Source organism: Chiloscyllium punctatum, chromosome 19 (genome assembly GCF_047496795.1).
Source record: "Chiloscyllium punctatum isolate Juve2018m chromosome 19, sChiPun1.3, whole genome shotgun sequence".
NCBI classification, from domain to species: Eukaryota; Metazoa; Chordata; class Chondrichthyes; order Orectolobiformes; family Hemiscylliidae; genus Chiloscyllium; species Chiloscyllium punctatum.
The window spans coordinates 86,264,440-86,277,985 of record NC_092757.1 but is presented as its reverse complement, the minus strand read 5'-3'; the positions used below and the strand labels follow the sequence as shown (position 1 = coordinate 86,277,985).

The 13,546-nt window shown below is 42.3% G+C and overlaps 1 protein-coding gene across 2 annotated transcripts in view; it reads right to left on the bottom strand.

Moving 5' to 3' along the window:
* The window catches only part of LOC140491566 (multidrug and toxin extrusion protein 1-like), a 73,634-nt gene that overhangs the window by 12,662 nt on the left and 47,426 nt on the right, over positions 1-13,546 (bottom strand). For both annotated transcript variants that reach the window (XM_072589953.1, XM_072589954.1), the window contains 2 exons: positions 4,260-4,327; positions 3,129-3,237 (listed from right to left, as the gene is read on the bottom strand). In XM_072589953.1, coding sequence (XP_072446054.1) covers positions 3,129-3,237; positions 4,260-4,327 — 177 coding nt within the window. The remainder of the gene's footprint in view (positions 1-3,128; positions 3,238-4,259; positions 4,328-13,546) is intronic.

The following is a 13,546-nucleotide window of genomic DNA, read 5'->3' as shown; positions in this document are numbered from 1 at the left end:
GTCATGCAACTTCTTTATTCCTCTTTTTGTATTGAATATTTGTACCTAAGATGACACCATGAAAGGTGACATTGTAAACTTTTCACTGTACTCCTGTACTTGAGTACACGGGACAGTAAAATCCAATTCTAAAACATTGCAATCGCTTTGTAACCAACTAGACGCCACATAGTGCAATGTAGCAAGATAATCCGACTTAGTGATGTTCTTCCTGGGATGGAAGATGGACAGGAGGATCTATTTGACAGATCACATGGAGTTCTCTGAAAAGAAGCTGAAATGGAAAAAGCTGGAAGCATGGCATCTGTCAGGGCCAATCAGGTTATGACGTTACGTGTCCATTCAGATGCCGACTGGCATGTTGTTTAACCAATTGTTTGAGATTTTGTGTACCTGTGGCATTTCCCTCACTATGAAACTGTTTGAAAATATGTCCGGTTTTTAAATTGAAAACTCGATTGTTTTTTTAAAATATTCTTTCCTAGAACACGAACATCTCTCACAAGGCCGGAATATATTTCTCATTCCTCATCAACTTTGTAGTGAGGTGCAAAGTTTGTGAGAAGATTTGTAGCTCGGGTGCTCATTGTGGTTCTGTTTGCCGAGCTGGGAATTTGTGTTGCAGACGTTTTGTCCCCTGTCTAGGTGACATCCTCAGTGCTTGGGAGCCTCCTGTGAAGCGCTTCTGTGATCTTTCCTCCGGCATTTGTAGTGATTTGTATCTGCCGTTTCCGGTTGTCAGTTCCAGCTGTCCGCTGCAGTGGTCGGTATATTGGGTCCAGGTCGATGTATTTATTGATTGAATCTGTGGATGAGTGTCATGCCTCTAGGAATTCCCTGGCTGTTCTGTTTGGCTTGTCCTATAATAGTAGTGTTGTCCCAGTCGAATTCATCTTGCTTGTCATCTGCGTATGTGGCTACTAAGGATAGCTGGTTGTGTCGTTTCGTGGCTAGTTGGTGTTCATGGATGCGGATCGTTAGCTGTCTTCCTGTTTGTCCTATGTAGTGTTTTGTACAGTCCTTGCATGGGATTTTGTACACTACATTGGTTTTGCTCATGTTGGGTATCGGGTCCTTCGTCCTGGTGAGTTGTTGTCTGAGAATGGCTGTTGGTTTGTGTGCTGTTATGAGTCCTAGTGGTCGCAGTAGTCTGGCTGTCAGACTATACAATGTATTCGCCAAAAACAGATACCCACGCAATTTCATCAACAGATGCCTAAGGGAAAGACAATGGAATGAGGACATGCTGCAACCCATAGGATTAGCCACACTACCATACATCAGGAGCATTTCTGAACTGACAGCCAGACTACTGCGACCACTAGGACTCATAACAGCGCACAAACCAACAGCCACTCTCAGACAACAACTCACCAGGACGAAGGACCCGATACCCAGCATGAGCAAAACCAATGTAGTGTACAAAATCCCATGCAAGGACTGCACAAAACACTACATAGGACAAACAGGAAGACAGCTAACGATCCGCATCCATGAACATCAACTATCCTTAGTACCCACACACGCAGATGACAAGCAACATGAATTCGACTGGCACACCATTACTATTATAGGACAAGCCAAACAGAACAGCCAGGGAATTCCTAGAGGCATGGCACTCATCCACAGATTCAATCAATAAGTACATCGACCTGGACCCAATATACCGACCACTGCAGCGGACGCTGGAACTGACAACCAGAAGCAGCAGAGACAAACCACTACAAATGCCGGAGGAAAGATCACAGAAACGCTTCACAGGAGGCTCCCAAGCACTGAGGATGTCACCTAGACAGGGGACGAAACGTCTGCAACACAAATTCCCAGCTTTGTGCTGAGGGCTTGGGAAGCCATTTTGTAACACGAGATTTGAACACTTGGAAGGTGCAAAGATCAAGATGCAAGAATGGATCTTTCCTTGGAATCAGAACGTTGCAATCATGAAGGGAAATTAAAAAAGGAAATATTTACTTGGAATGAAGACTGCGATTTATATTGCGGTAAGGAATTAATTGTCTGCTCCTCTTCCCATGAGGCCTTATTTGCATGACCATTTTTTCCCAGAGGAGGTCTGCTCCATCTGTCCGCCCTGCACCATCACCATCTGTTGCTGGAGGTCCCAGCACAACCAATTGAGCTCCCCTGTTCGGTGCCCTCCCTCACCATCACCTGCTGCTGGAGATCCCAGCACAATTGCTTGAGCGGCCCTGCTCAGCGCCCTCCCTCAACATCACCACCTGCTGGCTAGAAACTCAGCACATTTTCAAGGACAGTTGAAAGCCATGAGTGAAGCATGTAACTCAGATCAGGTAAGGGCAGCTTTTCCTTCCCCTAGAGCACCTTAGTGAACCCGATAGGTTTTTATAACAATCGATGTCTATTTCACAAGCAAAAACAGAAATGGCTGGAAAAGCTCAGCAGGTCTGGCAGCATCTGTGGAGTGGAATCAGAGTTAACGTTTTGGGTCAAGTGACACTTGCTCAGAACTGTTCTCTTCACAGATGATGCCAGACTTGCAGAGTATTTTCCAGCGATTCCTGTTTTTGTTTCTGGTTTACAGCACCCGCAGTTCTTTCGGTTTTTATTGGATGACTGTTTCACTATTACTGAGACTACTTTCTCAATTCCAGAATCGTTCTTTGAATTTACATTCCACTGTTGGCTGTGATGGGATTTGAAGCCATGCTTCCAGTGCGTTCGCCTGGATTACTAATCCATTGATATTGACTGTGTCACAATCTCCCCTGATGTCTGTGGTTCCAATGATATTGGGAGACAAATCCAAAAGGTAAATGTGGTTGGAAAACCTGAGACTAGTGTGGGAGCTGGTGCAATGCTCCAACATGAACACTGAGGTGCTGCTGTTACCAAACCATATACTGGATTCAGTCCAGTCCTTGGATTGACATGACAGCATAAGTATGAATTTACCTCAAGTACACACAGTACAACACAACTGTTATAAGATAAATGTCAGGGACATTAAGGGCACCATCATAACTGAACTGAGGATGGATTTGTCAGGCAGAGAATTGATTGGAACAAAGGCTTAAACTGTGAGTCATTATCTGAATGTTTACTGTTTCTGTTAACAAACCCATTGCTAATATTAGAATTGATGAACTCACCAACCAAAGACAGGGCAACTGTAGCGGACGTTTTCGCTTTCTCTGGATTCCTTGCACCCAGTGCATTACCCACACGGACACTTGCAGCCACACCACCTCCCAGAGGGATCTATAAAGCAAGATGCAACATCAACTCTTCCAAGTACAATTGTTCGTGCGTGCTATCTGAGTGTCAATGCCGTGAACATGGTTTCTGGTTGCTAGTGTGCTCAGTTGGAGAATGCGTTATTCTGAGTTGTGTGGACGCATCACGAACAGTCTCCCTAGAATAACCCAGTGTTACCTAAGCTGACCTCAGTGAGAGGGTGCTATGACTGGATCCATTAAAGAGAAGGCAATCCAGCATTGTCCTTGCTTGCACATAGTGATCAGTGGTCGGCACAGATTTGTTATGGCAGAAAAAGAGGCCATTTGGCCCATTGTGTCATTGCTGATTCTATCCCCTGGTGACAATCTCCAACCTTTTTCCCCATATCCCTGCACACCACTTCCATCCAAATAATCATCCACTGCCTCTGTTGAATGCCTCCATTGAGCCTGCCTCCCTGCATTTCTCAGCCTAACTGCTCATTGGGTGAAGAGGTTTATACCACTGCAGCCCTGCGCCACTTGCACATCACTTTAAATCCCTGCCCTCTCGTCGTTTTCTTGTTTTACAAGCAAATTGATGCCCGAAAGGATAGGATTTATCCCAATGAAAAGTTTCCACTTTCGAGGACACTTTTACTCCCATTCTGCAGTTTATTTCTCAGTTGTTCCTTTGAATCAAATTCTAGTTTTCCAAGTAGGAATTGAAAATAGTTTGGAACCAATACCAGACGAGTAGTCCACAAGAAAAGAACTACCGAATGCTGGGCTCAGAGGTGGCAATCACAGGTTAAGACTGTGGAAAGATGTGAAGTTCGACAGACAGTAGATCAAGCCAAACAAAACACAGATGTCATATTTCAATTAATCAGATTGAGCACTTTGACATTAAATAATAAATTAACAATGAAAAGAAGAGAAATCAACGATTATTTGTGTTTTAAAACCTCACATTTTTGTCAAGTTACAGATATGTATTGCTGTTTTAACTGCAGCTTGTTTTATCTGAGTAAAGATCATGCTGAACAGAATCTTCAGCCTTACCATGTAAGCTGCTGTCAGCACTTGATAAATAACAGACTGTGCTCCGAGTTCAACTTGATTAATTAGCCCTATGAAGAACAGGAAAGACTGCAGTCAAACTCTGCCACAGAGATGAAAATTTAGAGGAAAAACAAGTAGATAATCAATATTTCACTTGATCTGAGTGAGGGACAAGCTATACTTGAAGATTGACAATGATCTAGTGATTGACTAAACAGGCTTGAGGGGCTGAATGACCTACTGTCCTGCTCCTGTATGTTGTTAAGAACTGCTCATTTCTCCTCAGGGCCAAGTGGCTCTTGCAAACACAGGAGGGAGCCAGTCTCAACTTCTTTAAATCTCTTCAGGGATGGAGTGTTGGTAATTTATCATCCTGTCTTTTTGTTTCCTCTCCTCAGTCTACCTCCCACAGCCCTCCTGCCTCCAACATCCAACTTAAAACTGAGATCTGTAGATTTTTGGTGGGGTAAGAGTAGCAAGTGTCTGGATCGAGAGGGATGGATAGATGGAATATCAATCATCTGTGATTTAGTTAAAAATCACACAACACCAGGTTAGAGTGCAACAAGTTTATTTAGCATGATTTGGAGATGCCGGTGTTGGACTGGGGTGGACAAAGTTAAAAATCACAAAACGCCAGGTTAGAATTGAACAGGTTTATTTGGAAGCACTCGCTTTTAAGGTGTTGCCTCTTCATCAGGTGGTTGTGATGAAGGAGCGTCGTTCCGAAAGCTAGTGCTTCCAAATAAACCTAAAAATCACACAACACCAGGTTATAGTCCAACAGGTTTATTTGGAAGCACACTAGCTTTCGGAACGACGCTCCTTCATCACAACCACCTGATGAAGAGGCAACACCTTAAAAGCTAGTGCTTCCAAATAAACCTGTTCGATTCTAACCTGGCGTTGTGTGATTTTTAACTTTGTCCACCCCAGCCCGACAGTGGCACCTCCAAATCATCCATGATTTAATAAGGTTGTGGAATAGGCTGAATGCCCTCTCCTTAAATTAGAGACACCCTCCTTGCTAACAGCAGCTCCTCACAGCCGCATGTGTGGGATTACTAATCTCAGTAGTGTCAGGCCTCAAGTCTCTTTTAGCAGAAATCAGGGACAATTCTAAAGAACATGAAGCAATATGTCATAGAAATGAGAAACTAGGAAGAGGAGTTGGCCATTCAGCCCTTTGAACCTGCTATGACACTGGGTACCTTCTATCATTGCTCAGGCACAGAAAATTGGTTCTCCATCTCAAACCGGGTTTTAATTGAAGTGTATAACTTACAAGGAGTCTAGATGTAGTGGATGGGAAGACGCTATTCTGTGAATTAAGGGATCCATAACTGAGGAGCATTGACATCGGCTAAAAGGTTTTGAGTGAATCCAAAGGGATGCTTTGGATGGTCAGGAACTTGAATTCACTGGGCAAGACATATACTGCCCTAAATAGTTGGATATGCTCTGAATGTGCAACAGGGCTCTGGACCCAGATGGAAAATGTGATTGGGCTGGATGGCCACTTGTTGGGTGTTGAGGGGCCAAAGGGCCTCCTTTTATGCTGTAAGTTTCTATGATGTTATTTTGTGCCCAGGATCTCTTAGGCCATCCAATGTAGCCAATCCACAATTAGGGTTTTGGGCTCAGTAAATGAATTAGCAATCATAACAAAGGCAGAAGGGTTAGAGGTGTAGCAGCTCTAATTTGTAACTTAACTGTGAGCTGTCAGACAGAAAGCTGCTGTAAACTGCAGGAAATCAAATTGTTCCTATTTTATCTGGCAAATTTGGATTCTTGGAAGCATTAATGATGATACAGCAGAAAAACACAACAGCCTCAGTTCAAACCCTGCTCTTTGTGAATCTAATGGAAAGATACATTGAAGCAAAGTATTATCCTATTAACGAGTTATCAGAATGTCTCCATAATTGTTACATCACTTGCCACATTCAGTTTTAAAGTTTCCAAATGCATAGGTCTCGCTATCAAATGTTCCCTTTAATTTTTCCTTGCTGTGTTTGTTTGATTGCATGGTGCCTTTAAGAATACTCCACCTTAATACGCACACCTTAAAAGGTACATTGTTTGTCTATGGCCATGTTACAACCCTGCACTGTTTTCCAAATTGCTGCACCCATGTTTCTTAAAGAGCACATTGTTTACAGTGCTTTGGCACCACCCTTGGGTAACTCTTCACATGCTCTCACGTTTACATGTCTCCAAAATCCTAACATCTGGACAACTTCAGAGGCTATGGACAGCCAATTCCTCAGAAAAATCCTGGACAATTTGCTTGGGCACAATACATGAAATTGAAATTGGATAGCCTCAGGTTGGCACTTTCTTTCAGTTCCCTGAACTGAAGCCAGGTCAGACCTATGCCACCATAATCTCCACCTGGGAGATGAGACCCAAGTCAATTCCACCCCAGCCAAAATGTTATTATTATCTGATATGATAAGGTGCTGGAGGTGCTGTCCTTCACATGATGAAGGAGCAGCGCTCCGAAAGATTGTGATTTCAAATAAACCTGTTGGACAGGTTTAAATCTCTTGTGTAGTCTCTGAAATGATCTGGTATGATTTGAAAGAGGCCCTAATGAAGTGAGGGAACAGATGATGGATATATTAGCTAACAGTTAATTGTGTTTGAAAGGAGTTCTTGCTATGTAGTGATAATGTCCCTCTCTCTGAGCCAGAGGCCTATGTTCGAGTCCTAACTGCTCCAAAGGTGAAGAATAACACCTCTGAACAGGTTGGTTAGACTTTTTTAAAAATTGTATTTGAATTTGTGAGGATCTAGTAATCAGTTGGGTGTGAGATTTATGAATTGTGGTTAACTGAAAGTAAAAAAACAGAAAAGTTGTGCCCTGAATTCTGTTTAAATAGTTTTTTTTGGAATATAACATTAGTTGTAAACGATGGTTGAATCAAAAAGTAAAGTTTTGGGGTATGATTCCAAACCCATGTTTTCTGAAAATGAGTCTTTTTGTCCAGCAGAGAAATGATGTTACAAAATGGACTGAGCTACTTTTTCCAAGGTATGGCCTTAGCAATTTCATTACCATACCAAGGCAAGATAAAAAGCAACGCACTTTTGAAATTGGAGACTGATTATTTGGACATGGATGAAGGTTTGGATAGATTGTTAACTTTTGCGGACAAAGTTAATCAGAAAATGTTCTATTGACTGCTTATGAGGCATGGTCAGGTTTTGACAAATATAGAAAACAGTACTGTGTCAGAACAATGGCAGAATTGAACTCAGCAGATCATATTGCAAGCCTGCAGAAATTTCATGTGTAAATTCCCTGATCTGTGCTGGCATTTAAGGTTGTCAATGTATCAGATATGGAGACATCTCCAGCTTTGAGAAGAGTTTAAATTTGTAGGTAAGTACCTACTGCAAGAACAAATGTCAGAGGACAAAAAAAAAATAATCTTAGGAAAGCTTTCCTTCCCAGCAACATTTGTAGCATAAAGAGGGCAATTGGCGATATGAGAAGAAATGGAGGATACAACGTTGACGAGTTAGTGAGACCATCTAGATACAGGTTACAGACAAAGGAGAACTGTAACAAGATAGAGAAGCTATTGATATGTTTAAGAAGTGAAGAGAATTTGGGATTCACAATAAGAGAATGAACGCCAGAAATGCTCAGGGCGTTTTCAATCAATGTTTCAGTTGTGATTCAAAATACCAAGATGCTATGAACTGTACCAATCATGCTCATAAAGTATTCAAAACCAAATAATGAAATGGAGGATTTGGAGGAAAGAAGTGGAGATATAGTTCAAAGAGAGGGCAGGGTATCAGTTACAAGAAATTTCTCCCAGCGATGAATGTGAAGGTGATAGAGTCTTTCACTTGTACCATATTAAACAATGGATGCACATGTGATGTGCATAGAATGGACTGAGGAATAAGGATCAGAATAAAGTTAAGGAATTTGTAAGTTCCATCAGTTTCAGATTTGGAGATGATAACACACTAGAAGTTCTGAGAAGAGTGGCGAATTCTTGTAAAATAGCACAGATGTTGGGTCCAGTGAAATAGCCTTATTACTGAGTAGTCAGGCAGGAAGCTGGAAGAAGCAAGGCAGCATCAGGAGGGGGAGATGTCGACTTTTTGGATGTAACTCTTCTTTTAGGACTGGGGGTGGGTGTGTGGGGAGCTGTAGATAAAGGGGGTGGCAGAGGCAGGGTGATGATGTGGGGATAGGTGAAACCAGGTAGAGGGAATTAGCTGGTTGGTTAATGGGAGGAGTGAATCTGGTCGGTGGCAGGGAGCAGTGGCAGTGAAGGGAAGAACTGAGAAGTGAGTCGAGGGATGGGGAGGGGGTTTATCTGAAATTGGAGATCTCAATGTTGAGTTCTCCGGTCTTTAGGGTGACCAGGTGGAAGATAAGGTGTTGTTCCTCCAACAGGAACTGCGGTTTGTTTTGGTAATGGAGGAGGCCAAGGATGTTCATGTCGGAAAGGGAGTGGTTGGAGAATTGAGTAGACCATCAATAAAGAAAGCATATAACAAACTGATATTGCATTTGGAAAATACCTAAATTTGTAGTTTGCACAACTGGAATGCTGTTGCTTTCCTTTAATTGACATAATCTCTCCAATGAAAAAAGTAAGTGTTATTGACATCTGAGTGTTGAAATTTAGAAGACAAAAAATCAGTTGTATTAAAATCACATAGGCAATTTGCTCAATGACCTTCCAAATGAATAAAACGTTTAGGTAAAGGATGAGGTATGATGTTTGAGATTATGATAAATCTGTTGAAGAGAAAAGTGATATAAGGCAAAGGTGATATAAGCCCCAGAGGACTAGTGTCCTCTCGTTAGACAGAGCTGACTGGTAGTTGGTTTAACCTGAGGGTCATCATGACTCAACAAGGAGAGAGGTTGAGAAGGAGAATCCTTCATGGTCACCCCAGCTAGCGCAGGAATTACTGTCAATGTCACTCTGCATCGTAACCAACCATCCAGCTAACTGAGCTAACCAACCCCTGAAACATAAGATATGTGAGATTTGTACAAAATATTGCAGGACATCATCACGGCCTTGTAGTAAGTTTGCTGTGAGCAAGAGATTTCAGAAAGGTAGTTGCCGTGGATTTAAACATATGGGATAAAGAAAAAAAATAATTTTACAAATTATAAATATGTTAACCAAATGTTGTCAGTCAACAGTAATAAATAGCCATGGTGAAGAAATAACTGTGGAAATGGTAATGGAAAAGTGGACAGGGACTAGACTTGGGCCACTGGCAAACTTTCACCCTGATAATGGGAGAAGTTTGCTAATGATTAATTCAGAGATATGTATGTGAATATGAACAAAATAGTTAGGAACTAACTCTAACTTTCAGTTTTGAAGTCAATGTCATGCACAGACATAGGGAGAGGTGTAGGCCATTCAGCCCCTTGAGCCTGTTCCACCTACAATGAGATCATGGCTAATCTGTGGTCTAAGTCCATATACCTGCCTTTGGCCCATATCTTTTGATACCTTTGCTTAACAAAGTATTATCTATCTCAGATTTAAAACAAACAACTGATCCAGCATCACCTGCGATTTGTGGAAGAGAGTTCCAAACTTCTACCACCCTTTGTGTGTAGACTTGTTTTCTAACATCTCTCCTGAATGGTCTGGCCCTAACTCTCAGACGATGTCCCTGGCTGTAGAATCCCCAAACAAAGGAAGTAGTTTATCTTTATCTACTTTGTCTTTTCCTGTTAATACCTTGAAGACTTTGATCAGATAAGCCCTCAACTTTCTAAATTGTAGAGAAAACAGGCCTACTTTGTATAATCTCACTTTATAACTTAACCCCTGAAGTCCAGGGATCATTCTTGTAAACCTATGTTGTAGTCCCTCCAAGGCCAAATTATGGTGCCCAGATCTGCTCACAGTACTCCAAGTGGGGTCTAAGGGAGGTTTTAGAACATAGAAAAGTACAGCACAGAACAGGCCCTTTGGCCTGTTGTGGTGTCGTGCCGAGGTTTATTTCTAATGTAAAATATAATAACTTTAACCTACGCACCCCTCAACTCACTGCTATCCATGTTTTGCATAACTGCGGCATAATTTCAAACCTGAAAGTTCCATGCACCAAACAAACATACTAGACAGAGTATTGGTTGTGAGTATGGTTGCAGAAACCCCTATTCACAATGGGCTTTATGAAAAGGATCATGCAGTAGTGGATAAAGTGGTTCATAAAGTTTTGGCAAACTGCAACAAGTGTGAACTGTACATATTAGAAATCATTGCAGATGGTGGCAAGGTATGGTTCATATCAGTTAGCTTTCTGTGGGAGTCCTAACATTATGCTAACTATATGATTAGCATGGAAAGGGGTTACAATTAGTTCAAGTTTTTCAGAGTGTTTAAATGAACTGCATGCAGGCAGAAAGCTTTTCATCTGACTTAAGTCTAGAATGAGTTGAGTGAGCCTTAATATATAGGGTAACATAGAAAATAGAAGAGTACAGGAGAAAGTGAGGACTCAGATGCTAGAGATCAGAGCTGAAAATGTGTTGCTGGAAAAGCACAGCAGGTCAGGCAGCATCCAAGGAGCAGGAGAATCGACGTCTCGGGCATGAGCCCTTCTTCAGGAATGAGCCCTGAAGAAGGGCTCATGCCTGAAACGTCAATTCTCCTGCTCCTTGGATGCTGCCTGACCTGCTGCGCTTTTCCAGCAACACATTTTCAGCATAGAAGAGTACAGTACAGAACAGGCCCTTTGGCCCACGATGTTGTGCCGAAGTTTAATCCTAATGTAAAATATAGTAACTTAACCTACGCACCCCTCAACTCATCCATTTGTATGTCCAGCAGTCACTTAAATGTCCCCAATGACTGCTTCCACCACTACCGCTGGCAACGTATTCCATGCATTCACTTCTCTCTACATAAAGAACTGATGTCTCCTTTATACCTTCCTCCTAATATCTTCAAACTGTGACTTCTCGTACCAGTCAATCCTGCCCTGGGGAAAAGTCTCTGGCTATTGACTCTATCTGTTCCTCTCATTACCGTGTATACCTCTATCAGGTCTCCTCTCTTCCTCCTTCTCTCCAGAGGGAAAAGTCCAAGCTTATTTAACCTTTTTTCATAAGACAAGCCCTCCAGCCCAGGCAGCATCCTGGTAAACCTTCTTTGCACCCTCTCCAAAGCCTCTGTATCTTTCCTATAATAGGGCAACCAGAACTGGACTCAATATTCCAAGTGTGGTCTCGTCAGGGTCTTGTAGAGCTGCAGCAAAACCTTGCGGCTCTTAAACCTGATCCTCCCAAAACACCATATGCTTTCTTACCAACCTTATCCACTCGGGTGGCAACTTTGAGGGATCTATGTACTTGCATACACAGATTCCTCTGTTCCTCCACACTACCAAGAATCCTGTCTTTATCCTATATTCAGCATTCGAGTTTGACCTTCTAAAATGCATCACTTCGCATTCATCCAGGTTGATCCCCATCTGCCATTTCTCAGCCCAGCTCTGCATCCAGTCTATGTCACGTTGCAGCCTGCAGTAGCCCACTATACTATTGACAACACCTCCAACCTTTGTGTCATCTGCAAATTGGTAAGACCAATAGAATCTAGTTTCAATCTGGGAGATACTGTTTATGAAAGAAGGCTTAGAGGATGGAGAAGCCCAGGGATGGTTATTGGTAAAGACAGAAAAATAGTAATTGTACAGAAACACACTTCAGAGAATCCCCAAAGCATGGAAACAGGCCATTCAGCCCAACAGGTCCACACCAACCCTCTGAAGAGCATCCCACCCAGATTGACCCCCTGATCCAATCCCTGTAATCCTGCATTTCCCATGGCAAATACAGACAACCTACATATCCCTTAAGACTATGAGCAACTCAGCATGGCCAATCTACTTAACTTGCACATCTTTGGAATGTGGGAGAAAACTGGAGCATCCAGAGGAAACCCACACAGCCACAGGGAGAACGTGCAAACTCCACACAGACAATCACCCAAGGATGGAATCAAACCTAGGTCCCTGGCGCCATGAGGCAGCAGTGCTAACCACTGAGCCACCGGGCCACCCTATGGTTGCTGGACATGGATTACAAATTCTCAGATTATAAAGGGATTATAGAAAGTAGCCCAGTTCCTTCTCATACTCAAACACTGCACAGACTTGAGGATCAAACTGCTGCAATTGACCGTTTATCTGATGATGGACAGATCTGTTCTGGTGGTCAATAGGAGGTCGTTGATCACAAAAGACAACTGTCAGAACTGGGGATGAATGTCAAATATTTACCTGAAGGGGCTGACCATTGGAAAAATGGGACTATTACAGGTGGAGCAGGGAAGGCTATTGGGAAGTATAAAAACTGGATGGATGGCTCAGGATGGGGACAGGGATTCAGCCCATGGATTGGGAACAGCAAGTACAACAATGGAAAGCAAGAAACCGCAGGGTAAGCTCAAACAGTGTGTCCGGGAGAGAACATACCCCAAGAAATAGATCGTGAAGCAATTAAAGAAATCCTACAATTAAGAGGAATAGGTTAAACAGGAGCAGTCTAGAAAGTGATAGAACACAAAATAGAGAGTGTAGTTTAATAAGGACAAGAAATATAATACAAACCAGGAATACCACCAGGAACAGAAGCCCATGTAATCGGGAATTCTTACTGGCCATGAACAAACTAAAAGACAAGATAACAAAAGATGCTAAACAACAAAATCACAAAACTGGGAAAAAACTAGCTGGGGTGTACACAGAGGTATCAGATGGGAGAACCAGCCCTGTCACAGAGGTGGAGTTGTACAGAAATAGCGTCCTCTATTGGGGTTTGTGAGAATAAATTAAGACTAATGGCACAAAGCTTTGAAGAAAAACTGGTGGATCAAGATAGGGTAGATTCACCAATGGCAGGAGAAATAATTTTGAAAACGTCCTTGCCTCTGATTGCAAATATTCTTGGAGGTTTGTAGATCAATTTATATTAAAGCTGCGTCTCTTCAGGGTGATAAGCTCAAGATAGTAATGTTTATCACCTTCCAAAGGAGCATCCGAATGCACTGGGAACACTCTGAAAGTTAAATAAATGTTGCTACGGCCTAAATGATTTGGTACATTGATAATAAGTCACCATGGAATAGTGTTCACGAATGAAATGTGTGAACGAGAAGACTGAGGATTGATACTGCAGTTTTAAAAGAGATGGCAGAGAAATAGAGAGATCTCCAAATTAAAATGGGTGGATCACAGTAGTCGGCTATCTGATTGTTTTACAAAGAAAGCAGCAA